This window comes from Lissotriton helveticus, chromosome 1_1, assembly GCF_964261635.1.
Source record: "Lissotriton helveticus chromosome 1_1, aLisHel1.1, whole genome shotgun sequence".
NCBI lineage: Eukaryota > Metazoa > Chordata > Amphibia > Caudata > Salamandridae > Lissotriton > Lissotriton helveticus.
In genome coordinates, this window is record NC_136057.1 from 1958345188 (window position 1) to 1958369197 (window position 24010).

Consider the following 24010-nt stretch of genomic DNA (forward strand, 5'->3'; position numbering starts at 1 on the left):
ATCAAGAGCTCAGTGCCTGCTTATTACAAGGGAGACCAATTGCTTTGCCAATGCTTGCTTTCATGCTTCACTCAACTCATATACTTAATATCAACTTGGTAGAATGTGGTTTAGGGACTTTGGATCCATGCGGCATTGCACTGCTTTAGAAAAATAACTGATCTAATTCCAAAACAGGAGTAATTGTAGTGCGTCTACTAAATGAGAAATGCCTCTAGTAGTAGGATACGCCCCAGATCTAAATCCAAAACGGGAGTAACTGTGGGTTAGTAGTAAATGAGAAATGCCTCTAGTAGTAGGATATGCCGCAGATCTAATTCCGAAACTGGAGTAATTGTAGTAATTCTAGTAAATGAGAAATGCTTCTAGTAGTAGGATACGCCCCAGATCTAATTTCAAAATGGGAGTAATTGTACGGCTAATAGTAAATGAAAAATGCCTCTAGTAGTAGACTACGCCCCATTTCAGAAGATTATAATATTGTACACCAAAACCGCTCTGCTGGATTAGCGTTAATGTTGCACACTTTTAAAAAGTTAATGCTGGTGGTAAATGCATTGCCCATGACTTAGCTTTAAAGGAAAGGTCATCAGCTACAAATGGTAACATCTTTCACCAAAAATATGACCATCTCAAAAACTGGACTTCACTAGTTCCAGAACAATGACTGACTGCTACTACATGAAAAGAAGGCTAGATGTGGTCACTAGACACGAGGTAATGACGGGGAAGTGGGTAGTGCCACAGATCTGCTGCCACTCGTTTCTAATCTGCTGAAAAGTAGAAAGTGATCTGTTCTACTGCTGATGTTTACTACCAATGGCAACATACAGTCAGTGGCATTATATCACTGATGGCCATGCCTTACTATCAGCAGTAATATGAAATGTCAATACCACAAAGCTTTACCAGCTACGATGCAGATACTCTTGAACTAGTGGTTTGCCTGTCATGGTGTTTCTTAGTGAATAAGGCCTCAGGGATTCTGGTACCCTTTGCTTGCTCAGTAGCAATATTTAGGAAAGGAAAGAAGTAGCTGCTGAGCTCTTAGCTCAAGACTGGTGCTCACTCACCAGCATGCTCCCTCCTCCACTCTGATAAATATGGGGAGGAGGAGGTGAAAAAGGGTTGTGTCCACCTCTGGGGACAGTATTCATGAAGACAATAAAGACAGAACAAACGTTACTCCTTCACAGGAGAGTATGACTAAAGACGAGCCTGTCCATCACTCAAGGAAAATAAATGTTTGGGCTCTGACTGCATGTTTTGCCATCTCTAGTCAAAGGCTTCCTAGACTCCCATCGGAGACTCTATTGATGTTCTCAAGCTTTTGCAGAATGTTTTGGTCACTCAGGTTGGCTGATGGGAACCAATTAATGATAAGATGTAACGCCCTCCAAGTGTCTCGCATTGAAGTGCAGCAAATTAGAGTAGTGAAATATTCCAGCATCTGATATTCCTTCTCCAAAGGCACTGAGAACTTAATTGCCCCTCCATCTTGGCAGTTCCTCCTATAAGCAGGACAAATGGAACTTTGGCCATGGCTTTTTTCACATAATTATGGATTTGTTGCATTTGCACATAATCCATCATCTGCTGCATAATATGCAGGTTTTGACCCAAAAAAGTTTCTAGTTCAAAAGGATCAAAACTTACCAAAAAGGTGGCAATGTTGGTTGGCATGCAGTGAGAGGCCCTTAACACGGGTTAACGTGCCATCTTTCAGTTGCTTTTTCTTTATTTGGTTGTTATCCCAGTGCTAATGAGGTGAAATCTTTGCCCGAACAGTATTACCATGTGTAAAAGTTAGAAAACAATGAAGCAATAGCATCAAAAAATTTACTTATGCCACATAATTTATTAAACACTGCTGCATAGTGGGGTGCTCACCTGCCGCATAATTTCAGTGGCCCTGCCTTAAAGATATTAGAAGGTTGGCAATCAAAGTGGTCCAAGGTGACCGTACCAAGTGCTACATCCATTTACCCCATTCAGCATGGCGTTTTTGGGTCTCGCCTACGCAGCGCACATTGCATAGGAAAAGACCTTTAGAAATCGATGCAGTTTAGCGGGCAAAAAGTGCACACATCGCATTGCTTTCAATGGCAACGCGTGCACGTTTGGCGATTCCCTTGCGGGAGCGAGCTTTTAAACCACCATCTGTTTGCAATTAACTTGCAAACAGATGGTTTAAAGCTCGCTCCTGTAAGGCAAACACACCACTGCCCCTTTGAGCCCCTCGCATATCTTTAATCTCGTACATGACATAGTGGAGCTCCGGTTTTATCCTGCATAACGTAGCCTTTGTAGTACCGCTTGTTTATTTAGGACTTATGCCCTTTACAAGTGGGATATTCTGAACGTATCTCAGGGGAAATGGTACTATCAAAGCCCTGAAAGTCACAGAGTGCCGACCAGGAGGCTCTGAAAAGCCCACACTAGTGAAGGGCTGTCTGATTGAGCCCGACCATAGGAGATCCTGGGCTCTGCAGCCCGGATTGACAGCACACGCACTGGAAGGCCGCAGGCGACATTCTGAGCAAGGTGGGGGCCCCCCACTGCTGCTACTTGAGGTCTCTGGTTTTGTGTTTTCATAGCATCACAGGGAAAGGTCGGGAGAACATCCTTTGCGGCCGGCCTATCAACGAGTGAGAGGCGCTTGCACATCACAACACGTCGATGTTATGGGAGGATAGGTGTGGCTTTATATTACCCCACTGACAAGGTGACATAATTTGAAACAGGAAATAGAAAGTTACGAACGAATGCAGACATCCTGTCACAGGAGCTGCAGCACTTGGCCTCAGCGCGCGCTTTCCTACAACGGATCAACCCACCGATGCCCATTTCAAGGGGACGCCGTGATCGTCCCGCTTCACTAAATCACCCTAAATCGCAACAAAAATGCGATGAATTAAGTACTGATAAAATTCTTCCATGCCAGTTATATATACATTAATGTATTTCCCTCGAGGAGAGAGAGCTGCGAGAGGGCGCTGGGTGCGGGATGAGGGCGCAACAAAAGATATTCAGGGGATTGGAGTATCCATCCCCCTTGTTTGCTTCGTTTTGATAAATGATGATTTTTTTCTTAGGGAACAGACAGCTTATGGTGCAGTAATGGTGTTTATTCGCTTTCTCATAGGTTGTCCTTTGCCTCAGAGCAGATCTGCTACGTCAAACATTAAGACTCGATATACAGGAACTGAGGATGCTGAGTCAAGTGGTTAACACTGTAAATTTGCATACTATATTTATCTAACCATGAACTCTGAAATGATTTCTCTTTAGTATCATGTGTATTCTTTTCATAAGGCTTGGTAGCAGCAGCGGTATTTTCATCAGGCACATCCTGCCATCTTTTTACTTGGTGAGTTTTAGTTCTCCCTAATTCCATGGGCCGCTCGAACACCAATGTAGGTTCCATCCCAGTGACAGCCATGGTGTCAGCGGGGCAGTATTAGAAGCCGAACGAACGATGGAGACACTACCAAGTCCGTTGTTTACTTTGAACACCATCTGATGTTTGTTGGAGGTACTTTTTAAAAGACTTAAACAGCACGTCATCGCCAAGGGCACTGGTCCATGCCTAAACACACAGCAATTTATTTTTATGGTATATGATATCAATAAGCTCTGCCTTACCAGAGGAAATTCTGTCTCCCCAAAAGCCACTATCAGAAGAAAAGAAAAAAAGAAAACAGTAGCAAAGTAATATAACCACATAAAGGAAAACAAGCAGTCAAAGAACTAAGCTATAACAAGCATTGGCATAGCCAATAGGTCTCGACTTTGTGACCTTATAAGTGTTTAGCCATGCAACACTTGATGTTGTTGCACCAAGGATATTGTGCTGTATAACTAAACACTTATAAGGTCCCAAAGGCGAGACCTATTGGCTATGCCAATGCTTGTTATTATTGAATTGCTGTCACAGTAGGAAATCATGAATGGTAAGCGTTAGAGAGAGGTGTGGTTATTTTTTACAAAGACGCTTTTATCCCGTTGCAAAAATGGATGAACTGTTTTGCACATACATACATACAGGATGCTCCAATCAGCTTCCAGATGCACATTTTCCAACAGGAGTTTGATACATAGAAAAACACATGCAAGTATGGTGTTTTCTGGCTTAACCTGTCGTGGATGAGGCTCGGGATGGATATTTCTGCCTCAGGACCATTGCCAGACCCTCACATGCTAGGCACCGGTCTGCAATACATGATGCAAGAGAAATGCGGCATCAGGAGGGTCTAAGCAGCCCCAGGGAAGGTCCTACATCATCTCAGGTTCTCGGGATGAGGTGGAGGGTTTGGTAAAGAAATGTCATTTAAGTCAGATAGAAAGACAAAGGTTTGACACTGTTATGGAAATCCTGGGTCTGGGTTTCACTGCCTTGGAATGGGATGGGGGCAGTGTGGTTCGGGTGGAGCGGCTGTGATGGAGAGATTGCGATGAAATGAGGGCACGGGCAGGATGGAGGGTCTGTGGTCTGAGCCAGTGGCATAATGTAAAACGATGGGGGCCCCTACAGAATGTGATGAGGAGCCCCCGAGACTCTGATACCTCACAAATAGTCATTGGCCTTGTGCTGGATGGGGCTGCCTGATGGGCTGGGGCCCCTGAAGTGTTCAGCCCCTTGTGCCACAGGGACCTGTGTTAGGCCCTTGGAGTGACCTAGCGGCCTGTAGCCAGTGCTGGAGACGTGATGAGAAAGGTATGTGTTCAGTATCATAACAATACTGTTAAAGGAGGAGGGAGGGGTGGGTTAGTGGTTTCTTGTGGACAGTCGTGTAAGGTACACCAAAGTGGCCTGCCTGTCCTTATCACGAACCGAGGAAATGTATAAATATTTTAGACTTCGTGTGTTAAATAAGTCTACAATTAGGACATTTTTGGAGGCGGTGCGATTAAGGCCAAGGTGGGCTAAGAAGTCCGAAAAGGGGCGCTAAAATTTCAATGCGCACTGTGCAGAAAAACTTCTTCACCCGACCCAGCCTTTCCCATAAATTATCATTTTAGTAATACACGTGTTGGGAGCTGTGCAAATTAAGTGTGTTGTTGAGAATAAGCCATTTCACGGTGTTTTCAGTTCATTTAATAAGTGTAGCTGTCTTCCTTTGGAGAGAGGCTTTGTCTGTGTCGAGGACACAACGCCTCAGCTCAGCAGGATCGCTGCGTCGTCGCGAGCTCCCTGGGCGCGCTGCTCAGTGATCGCGAGCTAATTAAAAATGTCACAAAGCAACAATACCTTCTGGGGGCAGTTAGGTTTCTCTAGTCTAGTGTGAGGCAACTGCCGTTTCGGTGCAAATGTCTAGTAACTCTCCTTGCTTTGTACGTGTTTGTATTTGTTGAAAGCCAAGGGTCAGAAATCATTTTCTTTATCAATTGTAAAGGCGCCAATGAATCGCAAAAGTGAGAGATTTTCGTATAAAAAAACCGGGATAGACATAGAAAGGGGATAGATTGCCACTGCCCTCCGATGCTGCTGGAGGGACCACAATAAAAACGTTCATGGCTGGCCCACATATATAAAAAAAAATATGGTTACAGGTGGTTTCTATGGTTGCTAAAAGGAACGTTGCAAGGGCATGGGAGGGGGGGGGGCGGCAATCCAACCACCTATGGTCTCTCAGTGGAAACGAGATATGGACTGGTGCTGTGTGGCGGAAATGACAATTTTTGAATGGGAAAAAGTTTGGCAGCGATTGGAAGATTACAGAGGGATAGGGGGGCATTGATCAGTTAGGGGGGGTGGGCTCCATGATCGGGAGATTCTGACTATTAATATACGAACGGGTCTTGATTAACAGGACGTGTACGCTAATGAAACAACATGCAACCCATTGTAAGCTTATGACCATGTATGTTGAGGCTGACTATTGTTTAATAAAAAGAAGTTAAAAAAAAAGGTCACGGCCTTATTTCAAGTATGTATATTACAGCAAAAAATCAAAATGGCAGTGTGAGGCTAACTACCGGTGGACGCAGAGCCCTACCGAAATTAACCTGTGACTTCTTTGGGCAGTGCTGACCGTGGTTTGAGACTCCATGTATTATCTATGTATGTTATGGTTGGCGCTCACTGCACAGACTCGTGGAACCTTGGCACTATCATGGGAAGGTTTCACATGATAAATAGTTTTGAATCTGTGGCAGTTGGTTTTTCACTTGTATGCCACCAGCAGCTCATCTTCATCCAGTCCCAGATAAATGCCACTGAAACTTATCTTTGGTCTCCTGCATCCTTCAGCCACCACTTCTCTTTGGCGATGAGCGAGTGACGAGCTATTGACATGGAGCCTTTGTGCCGGTGTTGAGATTTCTTGGAACAACGACGTTTCGGCATTGAGGTTTCCTTCAAGTAAGACAGAGCAGCAACGATCATTGTGGCAAAAAAATGTTACCAGGGATATTTCCATCTTAAGTGGCTGTGCTTTGATAAGGCATTTTGGGTAAATAGGTGTGGCACACAGGCGGCTACTCTACTAGGGCAGAGCAGCGTTGCCCTCACTGCTTTCTGGCAGTGCGAGAAAGCCAAAATATAAAATGGTATTAACTTTTGGTTAATACCATTTTATTTTTGTTTCTGCATTGTGGGCAGGTAGAGCTGTCCAGGCAGGGCAGGAGTGGTACGCCCATTCCTGAATGACCATGACTAGTTAGGTCAGCCCCTTGGGCACACCAAACCAATCATGCACACTCTGCACTTCTCCATTCAGGCTGCATTGCAGCCTACATGGAGAACATGCCATCCCCTACAGCCCCTGGCGGGGCGGCATCTGACCAATCACAACGCTCCACTGGGGCGCCGTGATTGGCAATGGGGAGGGAAGGGAGGCTGCCTGCCGGAGGCAGGAAAGCAGAAGCAGTGAAGACAAAGGACGCGGGCTGCCAGTAACGTAGGTTTTATTTATTTAAATTATTGACCCCTCCCCGCATGACCCAGCTCCCACAAGCCATGCCAGCTGCTACTTGTGGCACATGTGGGTGGTATCAACTGAGTGACGCAGCTGCTGGGCGACAGAATGCAGAGTTGTTTGCGGAAACGCATATGTGAAAGTGACACAGTGACACAGGTGGAGAAGTGTGGCTCACTGGTTAGAGGAGGCAGACCCTGAAGCAGAGGTCAGACCCGGGACCAGGGTTCAATTCCCGACGCGGCAGGGTCTTGAGCCCAAATATCCACAGACTCGATAATTCTCGTTTCGGTGCCTACTCAAGTCACGGGTTCACACTCTGCAGCTCTGGGCATTAGCTTGCTTAATCTCCACTACGGCCCTCCCGCGGCGGGATGCCTGGCTTTCACCTTGGGGATGCCCAGTTCGGGTATCTCACAGGGAAAAGCCAGGACGGGTTCCCAAGGCAAGCGCCGAGATGCCTACGGGTAATCGAGCGCTATATAAGAACGCATAATAATAATAATAACACAAGAGTAGCGCATTGTCGACCTGGCAGCGTCTCATTGCCAGAGTGTCCACACTGTGATGTTTAATGTCACTGGTGTGAGATGGACATTTTCAGCCAGCTGGTGCCATTGTGGATGCAAAGTCTGTGTTGTTTTTCCTCCTGCGTCATTCACTCAACTGCTCATAACAGTGATCACATTTTCCAATTTCAGCGAGACTAGCGGATTTAGTCCATGTTTTTCTTTACATTATGTTACTTGTACTACCTTTTATTCTATTATATATTCAGTAATACAAGTTCAAGAATGCAAAAATATATATATTAAATGAGCTAATGTGGCATGGAATGAGAAAATTTCAGAAGTCTGCTATGATTATGGTTTCTGCTGTGCACCAAATGGCCAGTATAGGTTTTTGGACAACCTAATCATTCTGTGAATTGTCATCTTAATTTGCTTCCATTATACCAACACATCCAATAACATTGATTTACAGACAAGGAAGGGCTCTGTGTAGTTTGTGAAATATCTGATGATGACTTTGGACCTCATGTACAGAGAGGTCCCAAAACATCCCAATCCGCCACTCCGAATTTGGTAAATCAGATGATTTGCAAACTCTAAAACCCTTTTTCAAATCTTATAAACCTAACTAGTAATTCGGATAAGGTTTAAGATATGGTTATTTGGAAGGGGCAATAGCGATTCTGACATCGCTGTACCAATATTTTGCAACTGTAATCGGGTTGCAAAACATTGAAAAGTTACCTACTACAAAATTGGGGTCCTTCCCCATTTTGAATCTTGAAAAAAGTTTCAGTTAGAGTAAGTGGTGGTTCACAGGTCTAATTCCAACTATCAGTGAAATCTTCTGCAAAAGAAACCTTTTTGTTTTAAATGCAATCCTATTTACTTAAACGCATTAAAAAATATTTAAATACAATCACTCACATGTTGGTCTGCTGAATGTGATTTTAAGTAATTGAAAGGGGTTGCAAATTGCGACCTGTGTAACAAATAATAATTAGACAGGTCATTCTTCAACCCTCGCAGCTCAGTATTTCGGGAACTGACCTATCCCTACACAGATCAGTTGACAAAATACAGGACACTGTTGGAAGATGGTGGTGAGGGGATTCATGGAAAAGGAGGTTATGGGGGGTGACAAAAACAAATGTTGCACCAGACGCCACAAGTGCTAAAGCCGAGCCTGATGCAAGTTAAAGCACTTCTCAATTTTGAATCCAGAGTTTACAGGCATGCATTAGTAATTGATAAGACACTTTCAGTCAGGCCAATCTCCCATAGTTGTTGTTTTTCCCCATTTTTATTGGCAATTATATTATACAATACATGAAGGTGAAGACCCGTCTTTATACTTGAAACGTCAAGATCTTGGCATTCTATTAGGATTCAAGAATGATACAAACAGTTGGCATCTGTGCAGGTCCAGTGGTAGTAGTTCCTCATGTGTGGACAAGGATAGTGAGTAATAACATAGCGGTCTTATAACGGAAGCAAGGAAACCCATTGTAAACTAAGATAGGTACATTCCACAAAGCTCAATCATCCATCCCCTTCCCTGCAATATCCCCTTCAGAACCTGGCCAACCCCGCTATTTATTCAGTGCCTTAAGAGTCACGACTGTCTATTGCAGACTGCAAGGTCACACATACAACGCTTAAAAGCAAGATAAAGGAAATTCATAACGGCCAATGTATCTAAACTAGGAAGCCAAAAAAAGATCAAACTGTCTCAGTAATCGCTCAATCTAGTTAGTGCAAAGAAATCAGGGTATCAAAAACTGTGAGTGCAAATGACCACGCCGCGGCCAACTGGTGCAGGGGCTTAATTGTGTGATTTGTAGTCAGGAATCCAGGCAAGGGGAGTCGCAGAGGTGCACGTCCTGCAGGACTACAACCATAGTGTGGGTAGTGCCTCAGCCGGGGGGTGCAGCCGTCCATCCCTCCTAGTGTGTGATGCCTTCCTCAGCATTATCCCCAGAGGAGTCTTCTCTGTCGTTAACCTTCCATAGTTTGGTAAAATAGGAGTTAAAACATCTCTAAGTGAGTCGCCCTTACATTCTACATTATTCACCAATGCCTCAAAATCTTCCTTGAAATTCTGGGACTAAACATCCATATCATTTAAAAGTCCCCTTTACACAAAATTGGTCTATACCAATGTATAACAGCTATTCAACATGGATACATTCCCAGACAGCCACAGGTTGATACTTTGTTGTGAATAGAAAGATGTAACTTTTTTCACAGAGTTTTTTATAACAATCTTTGGATTCAAATCACAACCTATTTGAAACATGACTCTGGAACTCATAGTCAGCCTTTCCCTAGTTTAATAAATAGTACTGTTTTGCACCAGAACCTTTGCTGATTGGTAAACTGTGACCATTTAACTTTCACTGTGCACTATCATATTTTGCTCCAAGGCTTGCGCTATTACCATTCTATGCACCCATGGATGTATATACAGTTCTTTTATGCTGTACAGGACTATATTCCCTCTAATCTCAACTTTCTTTTTCAAAATGATATAAGGGTTTATGGAGTAATGTTGATAGCAGCATCATGAATGATATCAGCTATGCCATCTGATGTACTTTGAAATGTAATTAGTTATGTAATCATTGTCATTTAACATGCCTTGGGAGATGCAATACACCAGGTCATAAGCAGTGTATGAGGGAGGAGCATGCTATAGTTAATCCACGAAATCATAACTAAATGTTAATTCTTATCTCATTTCAACACCTAAGTATAACATCACTTTAATCTTTTTTTCTTTCAGTTTTTTAATATGTTTTTTTAATCATATTCTAACTTAAGGTTATGCCCCACAATCAGACACAGCCAATCGCTGCTGTGCATGGCCTTTGTCCAGGTCTAGTACCCAAGCCAGTAGTGAGCATTTACCCCTACTGCACTCAGCCTACGGCTAGGCCCTGCGCGCAACCTGCCACAGGCTGCCCATGCACAGTGGGAGCTGACCACAGAGATGGCACCAAGTAGATATGGTTTGGCCAACCTGGCTGTGCACAGCCTTTGACTCTGCAAAGCAGGGTTTGACAGCAGAACCTGGCCTGCAGCCATAACCAGCACCCAACCCAACCTGGGGGCGGGCAATTTATTTTGTTAATTTGTTTTTTCAGTACTGATAGTGTCGCATTAATTCTGCATTACCTCACAGGGGGTCCCACTGTAGAACCACTAAACCCAAGAGAAAAATATTTTTTGTAATTATATCACTGGGAGAGTGCCCATGGGCCCCCCAGCAAGGACAGGGGATCAGGTTATGATTACCAAGTCATATATGCCCTTTTAATCCTTTTCCAAGACTCAGAGGCAAATTCCCCAACTCAAGAAATAGGGGCTGCAACATTTTGTCCTGATGTTTTGATCAGGCAATCAGGGCGCTCCAGCCACAGTTCCTTCTCAGGAACCGTGGTACCAAATTGCCTGGCTGCAAGGTAGGCTCTGTGGATCAACAAGGTTTGGTTTGAATATATATATTATATTATTTTGTAAATGCGGCATCGGTACCACAGTACTGCTCCAGGTATCTCTAATATGTTCTGAGTGTTAACCCCTTCGTGCCAAACCTGAGACCCCTTTAAATGTTAATTTCTCAAAAACAGGTGAACAAATTTAGACCAAATCATGAAAAGCAGGCTTTCAGAATTAAATTCTAATGTTGTGCCAGATTTGGTGTAATTCTGTCCATCAGTGGTGTAGCAAGAGGGGAGTGAGGGGGCTAGGGGTTGGGGGGGATGGTCTGCCCCGGGGATCATGAGTTTTGGGGGTGGCGCTCTCTCCCTTACCTACAGCCATCGCGGGAAACACCAGCATCCCCCGAACACCCCCCCTCTTACCAGTGGCTATCACAGGAATCTCCAGCACCCCCCCCCTCTTTTACATACCGTCGCGGGCCACAAACGCAGGGACCACCAAGGGCGGCACATGGGCTAGCTACGCCACTGCTGTTCATTCATATTTTTCTGTATCGTAGGGCAAACTTTCTTTACTAAGGGATTCAACATCAGAATACACACTTTTGCCCCAACCCTCCATTTCCCTGTCCCATCCATGATAGATGAGCTAAAAATTCTCCATGAAGGAGCCAACCTAGATGAACATGTAAAGTTTTGTGCATATGTGTCAAACAGCACTAAAGTTATTAGGGAACTAATAAATGGCTCTCCTATGGAAAGTCTGACTTCACCATAACTAAGCTGGCCGAATTGCACTGGCATGTATGTATGCTTTGTTTAACTTAAATGGCGATGATATTGTACGCATTAAACTTTCTATAACAAGCAAAAAGTAGACACATTAAAACTGAATAATCTCAGTGAAAATACAATTATCAAGATTGATCAGCATCACAAAATGCTCCCTTGTTTCTTACCGGTGTACTCCTGCTGGCAAATGCAGACGTAGCTCCCTATTTTGTTGATACACGTAGCCCCATTTTGACAGGGCTCAGAAACGCATTCATTCACTTCAATGTCACAGTGTTTGCCTTGAAATCCAGGGACACAGAAACAGGAGTAACCGTCAACGCGGTCCAGGCACACTGCACCATTGCGGCAAGGACTGGATAGGCACTCGTTGATGTTGATATCGCAGAGCGCGCCCGTGTACCCGGCCGCGCAGTCGCAGAAGGGGCCGGCAGGGCCAACCACGCATTGACTTCCACCCCAGCAGTGGTTAGTGTCGCAGAGTCTGACAGCTCCTTGACAAGCATTGCCGGTGTACCCGGGGCCACATTGGCAGGTGTAGCTTAGATTCCCTGCGGTGCTGAAACAGGTAGTGTTCTGTGGGCAGGGATCAGAGGCGCAGGGATCTCTGTCACACTTTATTGCCAAAGCACCATTTGATGTTCTTCCGCAGTGACAGGTTCCATCTTCTGAGCCTTCCTCACAAATAGCGTTCTTTTGACAGGAGTCGCCCAGGCACCTGGAGTCATTTCTCACACACAGTGATTCTACAAGGAGAAAAAAAACAATGATCATTAGGGAGAGAGTAGAAGTGCCTAACAAGCAGTTTTATGAAGAAGTTACGCCCAGGAGCTTTTAGTACAGAAAACAGTAAACAGATATGTGTAACTGAGATGTATTATAAATGTGATGCACGCAAGGCCAAGAGTAGGGAGTGTGCAACGTTTGTATTTCGCAAGTAACATCTTGCATAGATCCGGATTATTGGCCAACCTGTCGTTCGTGCTTTTCTACATATACACCCTGACATTTCTTTCAATGTAAACAGGCAATACATCCTCACGAGGGCTTGTTGGCACTGAAAAAGGATGTGATGCTGACTTGTGAGTTAATTATAAAACTGTTGTACTTAAGAGTAGGGAAGTGGTTGGGTGTTGGTGATATTATTATTTGTCAAAACGTCAGAGGGGAGCAACAATCCACATTTTCTTGTTGGGAATGCATTCCCTCTGTACAGCTTTCCTCCTGGCGGAGAACTTCCTACAAATGCACATTTTTTTTCTCTGCTAGGAAAATATTTTAACTCGGGGAGAAAATCCTTCAAAATACAAATACAATATTTATTGTTTCCGCCAATCATGCCATAACAATTAAAATTCAGTATACAACTCAATTTTTCATCAGCAATTTCCTCAGATAAAATACTACAATACAATTAATAATCCTTTAAAAACGGTATAGTTGTTTTAAAATCATCTTAATACCTATACTAAAAATGTTGCTACTGTTTCTAACAGGGATGGACAATATCTACCACTCTTTCCTTGATTTAAATAATACAATAGGTTTTAAGGACAGGCGTTCTTTTCGCTAAGCCAATCCTTTTATCAATGCACATACTTTCAATAAACTTCTTCCACTACAGCGTAATCAAGCATGGGGTCGGTGCATTTCTTTCTCATCCTAGAGGGGAATGTATGGATGCAGACCTCTCTACACTTGTTATGGGGAGATCGACCGGATTCGTCAGAAATCTCTTTGGAAATTCCTGGCAGCCTTAACTGAGGCACATGCAGTCGTAAACATCTGTTTATGCTGAATTTACCTTTGTGGACACACCAAAGTAATTCAAGTATTAAGGAAAATGACTGTCAAATCACAAAGGATTTCAGCAAGGTGTTGTGCAGCACAAGTACTACATTTATGTACCTTGAACCACATATTACGAACATGAAAAGATCAACTGTGTGTGTGTGTGTCTACCTGTCAATGGTGCTTGAATGGCCACGCCATGTCCTGACTCCATGATGAAATTGAAAAGGGTCAATTGCAGACACTGTCAGAGCCAGGCACTGGAAATTGTCACCTATACACTGAAATACATCTGTTAATGCAGGCGATTACAATCAATCTCAAAAGGGCCTACCTACATCAAGAGGTTCTTTTATATTTCCTTCTATTTTCATTATATCTCCTCTGTGCCTGACCGTGTCATATTCCTTTGCCCTGACTGAACCATCTGTGGCTTCATTCACAGAAGGAAGTTCAAATTACACATGGATATTGCTTGATTTAGGAATGCAGATTTACACTGTTCACAAGATGTGAATTTACCTTGCCAGATCCATTTATTTCCCTATAATATTATGGGTGGCCTTTACAGAGAGGGTATGTCTTGGAATGTTTGTGAATACCAACAAACTTGAGAGTTTTAGGTCTTTCACAAATATGTTCTTAGCCCTTTCCAGTATGGAACTGGCCACTGATTTACTCCGTGAGGTCAGGATCACACCATATTTCAGGACGGGAATGGGTGGGGAACATCCCCCCAAATTAGTGGCATATAACAATAGGGCTCTTTCCATAGGAAAGTATTTCCCTAGAGGACAAAAAAAAAATTAGAAAGTGCAATTGAAAGAATGTATGCATATGTAATTGAATGCCAAGTGATATTTATGCATGTGTATGCTTGCGTTTATGAGCACTCTTGGAAAGTGGAGATTCTAAAAGCTTCTGTTAGACCTGTCAGCATTCGGGTTGTCTTCACCCAAGCGTTTTTGCCTTCACTCCTCCTATTTATACTGATCTCGTTTTCTTTGGCCTTAGGACTCTGTGCACTTTACCACTGCTAACTAGTGCTAACGTTCTTGTGCTCTCTCTCACCTAAACCTGGTGGAATTGGCTTGTACCCAATTGTCACATTTGAATTACTTGTAAGTCTCTAGAAAAGTGTAACCCACATACGCAAGGCCTGTAAATTAAATGCTACCAGTGGGCCTAAAGCACTGATTGTGCCACCCACTTAGGTAGCCCTGTAAAACAGGTCTCAGGCCTGCCATTGCAGCCTGCCATTGCAGTTTTAATAAGGAAACAGCATTTACAACATGGTCGGCACCATACATGCCATTACCACGCACACTTTTACAAGAATATGCCTTTACCACGAACGCCTTAACAACGAAAATACTTTTAGAGGCAGATGAAGAGGTATTATATTTTGATAAAGGCGCTGATAACCCATATATTCTGGTAGGGCCTGTGGCGGTTAGTTATCAGTTCTAGTGCAATGAATCCTTCAGGTGATGTCTGTACTCCGTATGCTTTCATTAGGTCATCCAACAGATAAGAACCAGAGTAATCACTACTTTCATTTGGTGCTATTCCATGATGGAACAACATGCTCAATATTTTCTTAGTTTAATTGAAACACGGGACTGTGGGTGAGAACACATTCCAGCTATACCAATCGCATCCTTTGACGGCCTAGCAATTGTGACGGTCAACAACACTGTAATCAATCATTCATCAGAGCCAGCCGTGAAAGCAAAAATTATCTTTGTTGTTTGAGAAAACCCTAATCTGATTACTTGGATAGGAGAAAATTCATAGCAATGCTTCTCATAAGCGACACTGGAGTCCCAAACGGGGAAAATGATTGTGGGGTGTAAACCAAGCAGACATTTGGGATCCAAACACCAAGTACATTGGAGAAGCTAAGGAGAACATTTACATTGTTTTAGAGATGCTTGTGCTGTGATCATTCTGATCACTGTCCTCTATCTGCCTTAGCCTGAAGCTCCATTTCCCTCCAGTCTGGTTTCATGTCTAAACATAGATGAGTCCAGCTCTAATGACAGTAATACCAATAGTCAGTGGTGGGTGAGGGCTCTAAGAATTCCCTCTTTACAATACACAGCGACTGCTGGCTCTGACTCATCTGGATGAGCCTTCATTCAATATTAGATTCTAAGCATCCGCACAGCTCTTGAGACTCTAGTAAGGACAGGGATTTTTCTTTTCCAGTCATCTTTAAAGCTATGTTGGTGGATTTAGATGGTTCCGCTTAATTGTGAGCGGTGGGTTTCAAAGAAAAATACCATCTCCTTGTCACGCAAGCTGCGCAACTCAAACTTGTTCGGTACTGATCCTTGTCGTGCAGTCAAATGGGATTGCTTCATTCACAGACACGCCATAGCCGTATGTCACATGGCGCTTTTTGATATATGCCACATTCAGGAATGAACGGATACAATAAAATGGAACAGCACTATCACTAGTCAGCATCATCTGGGATGGGACAGCAGAACCATTTCAAAATTCAAACACAGCCAGATATCACATTATACTTGCATAGATGTTTCACTATTTACGTGTTTATATGTTTTTCCCAAATATCATTTAGCATTAGTAGATAAAGGGGGTTAACTGACAAATCACTGAGAAATACAAACCGTGCACAAACAAAAGACAGCCCATTAATCAAATCTCAATACATTCCTCCCTCTTCATTTTAAAGCTTTTTTGGTGGAAGCAGCCATTCCATCTAAACTTATGCAGACTCCCTCTACCTTGGCCTACCAACAAGCTCCAACCCATACAAAGCAAAGCTACAAGTACATACTCAACTTGAACTCACCAAAGTCAACCAGCAAACACTGAAAGAGGTCAAGGGTTTGCATATTTATGTACAGATAATATTCAAATCTCGATGCATGACTCACATTTCTTCATGGTAAGTGGCATTCTTATGTCTGCAAATCAAGTCATGTGTCACCACCTCTTGGTAGTTCCAAGATTTCACTGGAAAGACCATGGTGGGTAAAGCTTTTTGCACCAGCCCAAACTCTATTGATCTCTCTATAAATTACTTTATGTGCAATCTTAATCTTTAAAGTTTTAGGAAAGAAAACGAAAATTCATACATCTGTATTCATTTCACCAACATACTATAGAGCTACCCAGATCGTAAGCTACAGAATGTTGAAAGAGCTATTATTTGAATGAGGTTATTGCCGCAGAGGGGCACATCTGATGACTGCTCTCCAGGGAGTTCATAAATATATCCTTGGAAATATTATTAATTACTGATGTGGAACTCATTGTTACACATTACAGGAGATGACCTACTTTCAAGAAACTTTTTTGTTGTTTCTTCAGATAACTTTAGTTGTTTGCAATAGGCAGCAGTGTAACAAATACCTTTATAAATACTTAGCGTGGGATTTGAGTCTGCCCATGCTCATGATTGGATAACTTTTCAGTCTATTTCAATTGCCTGTTTCTGATTTAATGGATTCCCTCCTTACACTTGTGGTTGTTCCACCTTCGGACCACCTAGGTGTCACTCCTATTTTTTCTTTGTTTTTCTCTTTCGCTGATGCTTACTTCATGGATCATAAAATGCTTTGGGGCAACACACTGGTAGGACAAGCAGTGTGCGACCAATTGGACTTACTTTTATATTCAGGCTCCCTTGAGCTGGTGGGGCTGACGAGCCCGGGTTACGCACCTGCGTGCCACGAGTGGTACCGGACCTGAGAATATTTTTTGGCAGCCTACGCAGCACCCCTACATATATGCCTATTCCCTGCTGATGAGAGGTAACAACCTCGAAACACGTGTCCAGGGATGGTCAACGCGACAGTGATTTTTGCTCAAGACTCTGGCAGAGGCGCACCCGCTGATGCTTACTTCATGGACCACAATGCTTTGGGGAAACACGCTGATAGGACAAGCAGTGTGCGACCAATTGGACTTACTTTTATATCCAAGCTCCCTTGAGCTGGTGGGGCTGACGAGCCCGGGTTACGCACCTGCGTGCCACGAGTGGTACCGGACCTGAGAATATTTTTTGGCAGCCTACGCAGCACCCCTACATATATGCCTATTCCCTGCTGATGAGAGGTAACAACCTCGAAACACGTGTCCAGGGATGGCCAACGCGACACTGATTTTTGCTCAAGACTCTGGCAGAGGCGCACCTGCTGATGCTTACTTCATGGACCACAATGCTTTGGGGCAACACGCTGATAGGACAAGCAGTGTGCGACCAATTGGACTTGCGCCAGGGGAATGAGTTGCAGAGGGGTGTAAAAAGGGGCGTTGCCTCATTACACCTCTCTGCAACGCAGCCCCCTGGCGCGTTTGCAGAGGGGGAACTAATTCCCCTTGCATACTGGAGCTCCCTGGGGGCCAACTAGCCCACCAGGTACCTCCAGTGTGCGCCAGGGGGCTGCGTTGCAGAGAGGTGTAAAGAGGCCACGCCCCTTTTTACACCTCTCTGCAACGCAGCCCCCTGGCGCGTTTGCAGAGGGGGAACTAATTCCCCTTGCATACTGGGGGTCCCTGGGGGCCAACTAGCCCACCAGGAACCTCCAGTATGCGCCAGGGGGCTGCATTGCAGAGAGGTGTAAAAAGGGGCGTTGCCTCATTACACCTCTCTGCAACACAGCCCCCTGGCGCTTTTTCAGAGAGGGAACTAATTCCCCTTGCATACTGGGGGTCCCTGGGGGCCAACTAGCCCACCAGGAACCTCCAGTGTGCGCCAGGGGGCTGCGTTGCAGAGAGGTGTAAAGAGGCCACGCCCCTTTTTACACCTCTCTGCAACGCAGCCCCCTGGCGCGTTTGCAGAGGGGGAACTAATTCCCCTTGCATACTGGGGGTCCCTGGGGGCCAACTAGCCCACCAGGAACCTCCAGTATGCGCCAGGGGGCTGCATTGCAGAGAGGTGTAAAAAGGGGCGTTGCCTCATTACACCTCTCTGCAACACAGCCCCCTGGCGCTTTTTCAGAGAGGGAACTAATTCCCCTTGCATACTGGGGGTCCCTGGGGGCCAACTAGCCCACCAGGAACCTCCAGTGTGCGCCAGAGGGCTGCGTTGCAGAGAGGTGTAAAGAGGCCACGCCCCTTTTTACACCTCTCTGCAACACAGCCCCCTGGTGCTTTTTCAGAGGGGGAACTAATTCCCCTTGCATACTGGGGGTCCCTGGGGGCCAACTAGCCCACCAGCAACCTCCAGTATGCGTCAGGAGGCTGCGTTGCAGAGAGGTGTAAAAAGGGGCAGGCCTCCTAACACGTCTCTGCAAAGGAGCCCCCTGGCCCATACTGGAGGCTCCTGGTGGGCTAGTTGGCCCCCAGGGACCCCCGGTATGCAAGGGGAATTACTTCCCCCTCTGCAAACACGCCAGGGGGCACGTTTGCAGAGATGTGCAGGGAAGAGGCGTGGCCTCCTCCCGATCCCGGTTTATAAAAAAAATAAACTTTTAAGAAGGGGGGCTGTGAAGCACCCCTTCTTGTTCTTTTTTTTTTTGCACAGGGGACCCCATCCCCCAGGGCCTGCCCCCAATTTTTTATTTATTTTTTTTTTTTTTTTAAATCGGAAGGGGGCCGCGTGGCCCCCCCTCCCGTGGCCTATTTCGGCCCTGGGGAACCCATCCCCCGGGGCATGGCCAACATAATTGTTTTCTTTTTTGTGGCGGGGGGCCACGTGGCCCCCCTCCTATACCCTCCTTAAGGTCCCGGGGACCCCATCCCCCGGGGTCTGCCTTTTTTATTATTATTTTTTTAGGGAAGAGGGGCCACTTCTGGCCCCGGGGACCCCATCCCCCGGGGCCTGGCCCTCCACGTTGGGGGCAGTGGGGGGGTGCCCAAGCCCCCCACGGTCCCTGCCGGCCCCCGCATCCTGCGGGAGCCGGCATTGCTTTTCTGTATGGGGAGCAGCTAACATGCTGCTCCACATACAGAAAAGCAATCGGCTTTGATTTTTGAAAGAGAGAGCAGGTTTCCTGCTCTCTCTTTCAAAAATCAAAGCAGTTTGCTGTGTTAGGGTGGGAGCCGCGAAGCTCCCGCCCTAATACAGCAAACAGCAGTGTCCCGGGGGTAGGCGCCGCGGGACACTACAGGAGCCGGCCCTGGAGTGTGGCGGTCCCCAGGGCCAGAAATGGCTCCAGGAGGGGGGCCGCACTGCCCCCCTCCCAACATGTACGAAGCCCCGGGGGGTGGTGGTCCCCGGGGCTGGGGGTCCGTCACGGTCCCCCCTATTTGCATATTAGTGCCCCAGGGAGGTGGCGGTCCCCGGGGCGTGTGGGGAGGCTTGAGCCCTCCCAAAGGTTTTTTTTATTAAAAACGAAGCTCCCGCCCTACCACAGCAAACAGCAGTGTCCCGGGGGTAGGCACCCCGGGACACTGCAGGAGCCGGCCCTGGAGGGTGGCTATCCCCAGAGGCATAAAGGGCTCCAGGAGGGGGGCCGTGCTGCCCCCCTCCCAACATGTACGAAGCCCCGGGAGTGGTGGGTCCCCAGGCCTGGGGGGTCCGTCACGGACCCCCCTATTTGCATATTAGTGCCCCGGGGAGGTGGCGGTCCCCGGGGCGTGTGGGGAGGCTTGAGCCCCCCCACAGTTTTTTTTTATTAAAAACGAAGCCCCGGGGGGTGGCGGTCCCCGGGGCTCGGAGGGCCTTAGAAGCCCCCTATCATTAATGTCTTTGCCCTGGGGGGTGGCGTTCCCCGGGGCTGCAGGGGGGCCATGTGCCCCCGCTAGCGTAATAACTTTGCCCCGGGGCAGGCGGACCCCGGGGGCAGTGTGGGGGCGGTTGGGCCCCCCCACACTTTTTTTGAAATATGCCCCCGGGATTTGGTCCCCCCGGGGGCTAATTTTTAAAAAAAGCAGACCGGGGTTTTTTTTTCCGCGGAGTTCACGTACGTCGTGGGACCCCCTGAGCAGGCCTAGGGGGTCAGGGTGTGTCTACCCTGCCCCCTTTGCGTGTTTTGCGCGTTTGTTTTCAGCTTTATTGTGCCTCGGTTCTACCGAGGCACAAGATGGCTGCCAACACTTCCTGGTTTGGAGTATTGACAGGCAGTTGACATCCAATCAGCGTGCAGCTCGTGCTCGGAAGTTTACAGAGTACAGTAAGCTTACAGTAAGCTTACGGTAAGCTCCTATAGATATACTTATGATTTTCTCAGGAACTACTGAACGGATTTACACCATTCAACAAAAAGCGTGATCAGTGAACCAAACTCTACCTTTTTGCCAAATTTGGTGTAATTCCGTTCAACCGTTCGGGCTCTAGCCCTGAATAAAGGTTCTATGGAAAATTGCATGGGGAAAACACGTTTGGGACCCCCCTTTTTTCTCAGCCCCCGCTTCACGAATCACCCCCAAACTTTCAGGGAAGGAGCGGAGCAGGCCATTTCCTTGGAGAATTTTGCGTGTATTTGTCGACCAGCGCCAAAGTTATTCCAAATAGAATGTTGCGGATTTCCTATGGAAACTAGGTCCTAACTATAACTACCTACTGGCGACCGCCAGTAGGTAATATATATATATAAATACCTACTGGTAATATATATATATCTACCTACTGGTATAACTACCTACTGGCGGTCGCCAGTAGGTAGTTGTTAGTCCACCAGGTACCAGTAAGTGCCACAGAGCTGCGTTGCAGAGAGGTGTAAAAAGGGGCGTGGCCTCAGAACACCTCTCTGCAACACAGCCCCCTGGCACATACTGGAAGTTCCTGGTGGACTAGTTGCCCCCCAGGGACCACCAGTATTCAAGGGGAATTTGTTCCCCATCTGCAAACGCTCCAGGGGGCACGTTTGCAGAGTGTTGAAAGGAGGGGGCGTGGCCTCTGGCGCGATGCCGGTATTTCTTTTTTTTTTTTTTAAGATGGGGGGCTGCATAGTCCCCCTTCTTTTTCTCATTTTTGGGTCCTGGGGACCCTATCCCCCAGGGCCTGCCCCCTATTTATTTATTTATTTTTATTAAAAAATTGGGAAGGGGGCCCTCCTCTCGAGGCCTTAATCAGCCCCTGGCAGCCCAGCCCCCGGGGCATGGCCCCTTTTTTATAATATTTTTTGGGAGGGGGCTGCCTTGCCCCCCTCCTTATGGCCCCGGGGACCCCATCCCCCGGGCCGGCCTTTGTTGTTTTTTTTTTCCTAATTTGGGGAGGGGGGCCACGTGCCCCCCCTCCTGGGCCACTAATAGCCCCAGGGACCCCATCTCCTGGGGCTGGCCCACTCCATTGGGGACCGTGGGGGGGGGTAAGTATTGCCCCCAGGATTTGGTCCCCCCTGGGGCCAATGACCAAACGTTTTTTTTTATCAGCAGGATTCTGCAGATTACGCTGTGCGCAGTACGATTTTTTTGAGTGATTTTCTTGGGCACTAAATACGATAATAAGTCTTAACTCATTTGGATTTTGATTAGATTAGTGGTTCTGATCTTATTTTTTGTTGGTAGTAAGACGCTGCTCCCTCTCTAAATGCTGTGTTTCGCAAATAGCTGCCTCTATAGTTTTTCTTGAATACCCCCCTGGATACAAATATTTTCTACAGCGCTGGGACGCTCCCGGGCAGCCATGCGCTTTAGAAATCCCAAATTCATTCATTCATTCATTCATTCTTGCTATCCTGCTGGGCTTTAGCCAGATCTGAGGTGTTGCTACAGATTCTCTTTAAGTGCAACATTTCTCCGTAGGGGAAACTTTGAATTAGGTGTCTGGAATGGAAACTTGTAGAGTGGAGAACAGAGGTTCCGGCTGTTTCTTTTCTGTATAACCTGGTTTCTAGTTTATTTACATTAGGGTATATTTCAACATCCAGGAAATGAATACTTGTGTCACTAATGGTGGACATGAAGTTTAAGTTAATATTGTTTTTGTTTATATCTGACACAAACTTCATAGCTTCAATTTCTGAGCCCTCCCACACAATGAACAAATAATCTATGTATCTATAAAGCATTCTGACATTTTTGTCCATATAATGTTTGTGCATGTCTCGGGGAACCAGCTCTTCCTACCAGCCCATGAACAAACAGGCATAGCTGGGGGAGAAGCTGGCCCCCATAGCCACTCCCCGCAGCTGCTGGTAATGAGTATTGTCACACATAAATATGTTATTGTTCAGACAAATATTAGTCATGTTCACAAACATTACATTGTGTTGGGGAAAAGTCATTTTGTTCTTTCCTAGGTAATGTTCAATTGCACATATCCCATCTTTATGGTTAATGCAAGTATATAAGGATACAACATCGAGTTACTAGCATGTCATTTCTGTTCCATCTAAAGTTTTTCAACTTGGAAATTAAATCACTTGTGCCCCTTATATATTATGGCAGTTGATGAACTAGGGGCCAGATGTAGGAGGCCATTTACCGACCGGTAACGGCCGATTTCGGCCGTTACCGATCAGTAAATGGGTATTTGTGATGTAGGGGCATCATTTTACAGATTCAGTAAATTTACCGAATCGGTAAATTTACCAAATCTGTAAAATACCGAATCGGTAATTTTACCGATTCGGTAAATCCAAAATGTAGGTAGCACTGTTTACAGTGCTACAGGCCTTCAGAATTCGGTATTTTACCACACAATCCTATTGTGTGGTAAAATACCGAATTCAGGTGTGCATGCACATCTGTGCATGCACACCTATGCCATGTGACAGACAGACATGCCCTTAGGGCATGTCTGTGTGCCACATGGCGCACATGCCTGTATTTGGGGTGCTAGAGGGTGTCAAAGTGACACCCCCTGCACCCTTGCTTTAATCGGTATTTACCGAATCGGTAAATACCGATTCGGTATTGCCCATTGATTCCTATGGGCTTCAATGCCCATAGGAATCAGTGGGCATTACCGAATCGGTATTTACAGAATCGGTAAATACCGAATCTTAACGATTCGGTATTTACCGATTCAGAAATACCTACACCCCCCCCTCTATTTTACCACTTCTTAAATACCGAATCGGTAAAATTCGGTATTTAAGAAGTGGTAAAATAGAATTACCTACATCTAGCCCTAGGTCCTGTAAAAAAGTCAATATACTTGGAAGCATTTTCAAGTAAACTTTGTTGTGCCAAGATGATTGGTCTTCCAGGAGGCTTCAGTGCATTTTTATGGATCTTAGGAATAAAATAGATGTTTGGGATTGTTGGGTGATCTTTTCCGATAAATTGATATTCATCCATAGTTAAAAGTCCCGCATTCTTCCATGCCACCAATTTTCCAGGAAATTCATTGGAAATTCCTCTTAGGGCCAGCAAATTACTGATCCAATAACATGCCCTGTCATTTAGCTTTGACATTGCCTCATTCCATAGTCTATTAGGGCCCATAACACCACTTTTCCCAAATGTCGACGTTTTTATATATATCCCCCAGATTTCTGCCACATTACACTTATGTATTTTATTCCTTATGACACATGCGTAAATTTCAGCCCTGTCATCTACAGCCTTTCATAAGTTTTTAGCCACCAGCTCTTTGCATTCTGAAACGGTAGACAGACAAAATATAGTTTTTTAAATATCGAAATACAATAATGTCGATGTTTAAATATCGAAGGGCTAGAAT

General features: G+C 45.5%; 1 protein-coding gene across 1 annotated transcript in view; it reads right to left on the minus strand.

The window, feature by feature from the left end:
- The window catches only part of CRB1 (crumbs cell polarity complex component 1), an 878642-nt gene that overhangs the window by 542878 nt on the left and 311754 nt on the right, over nt 1–24010 (minus strand). The window contains exon 2 of the mRNA XM_078644026.1: nt 11835–12413. Within this exon, the coding sequence (XP_078500152.1) occupies nt 11835–12413 (579 nt within the window). The remainder of the gene's footprint in view (nt 1–11834; nt 12414–24010) is intronic.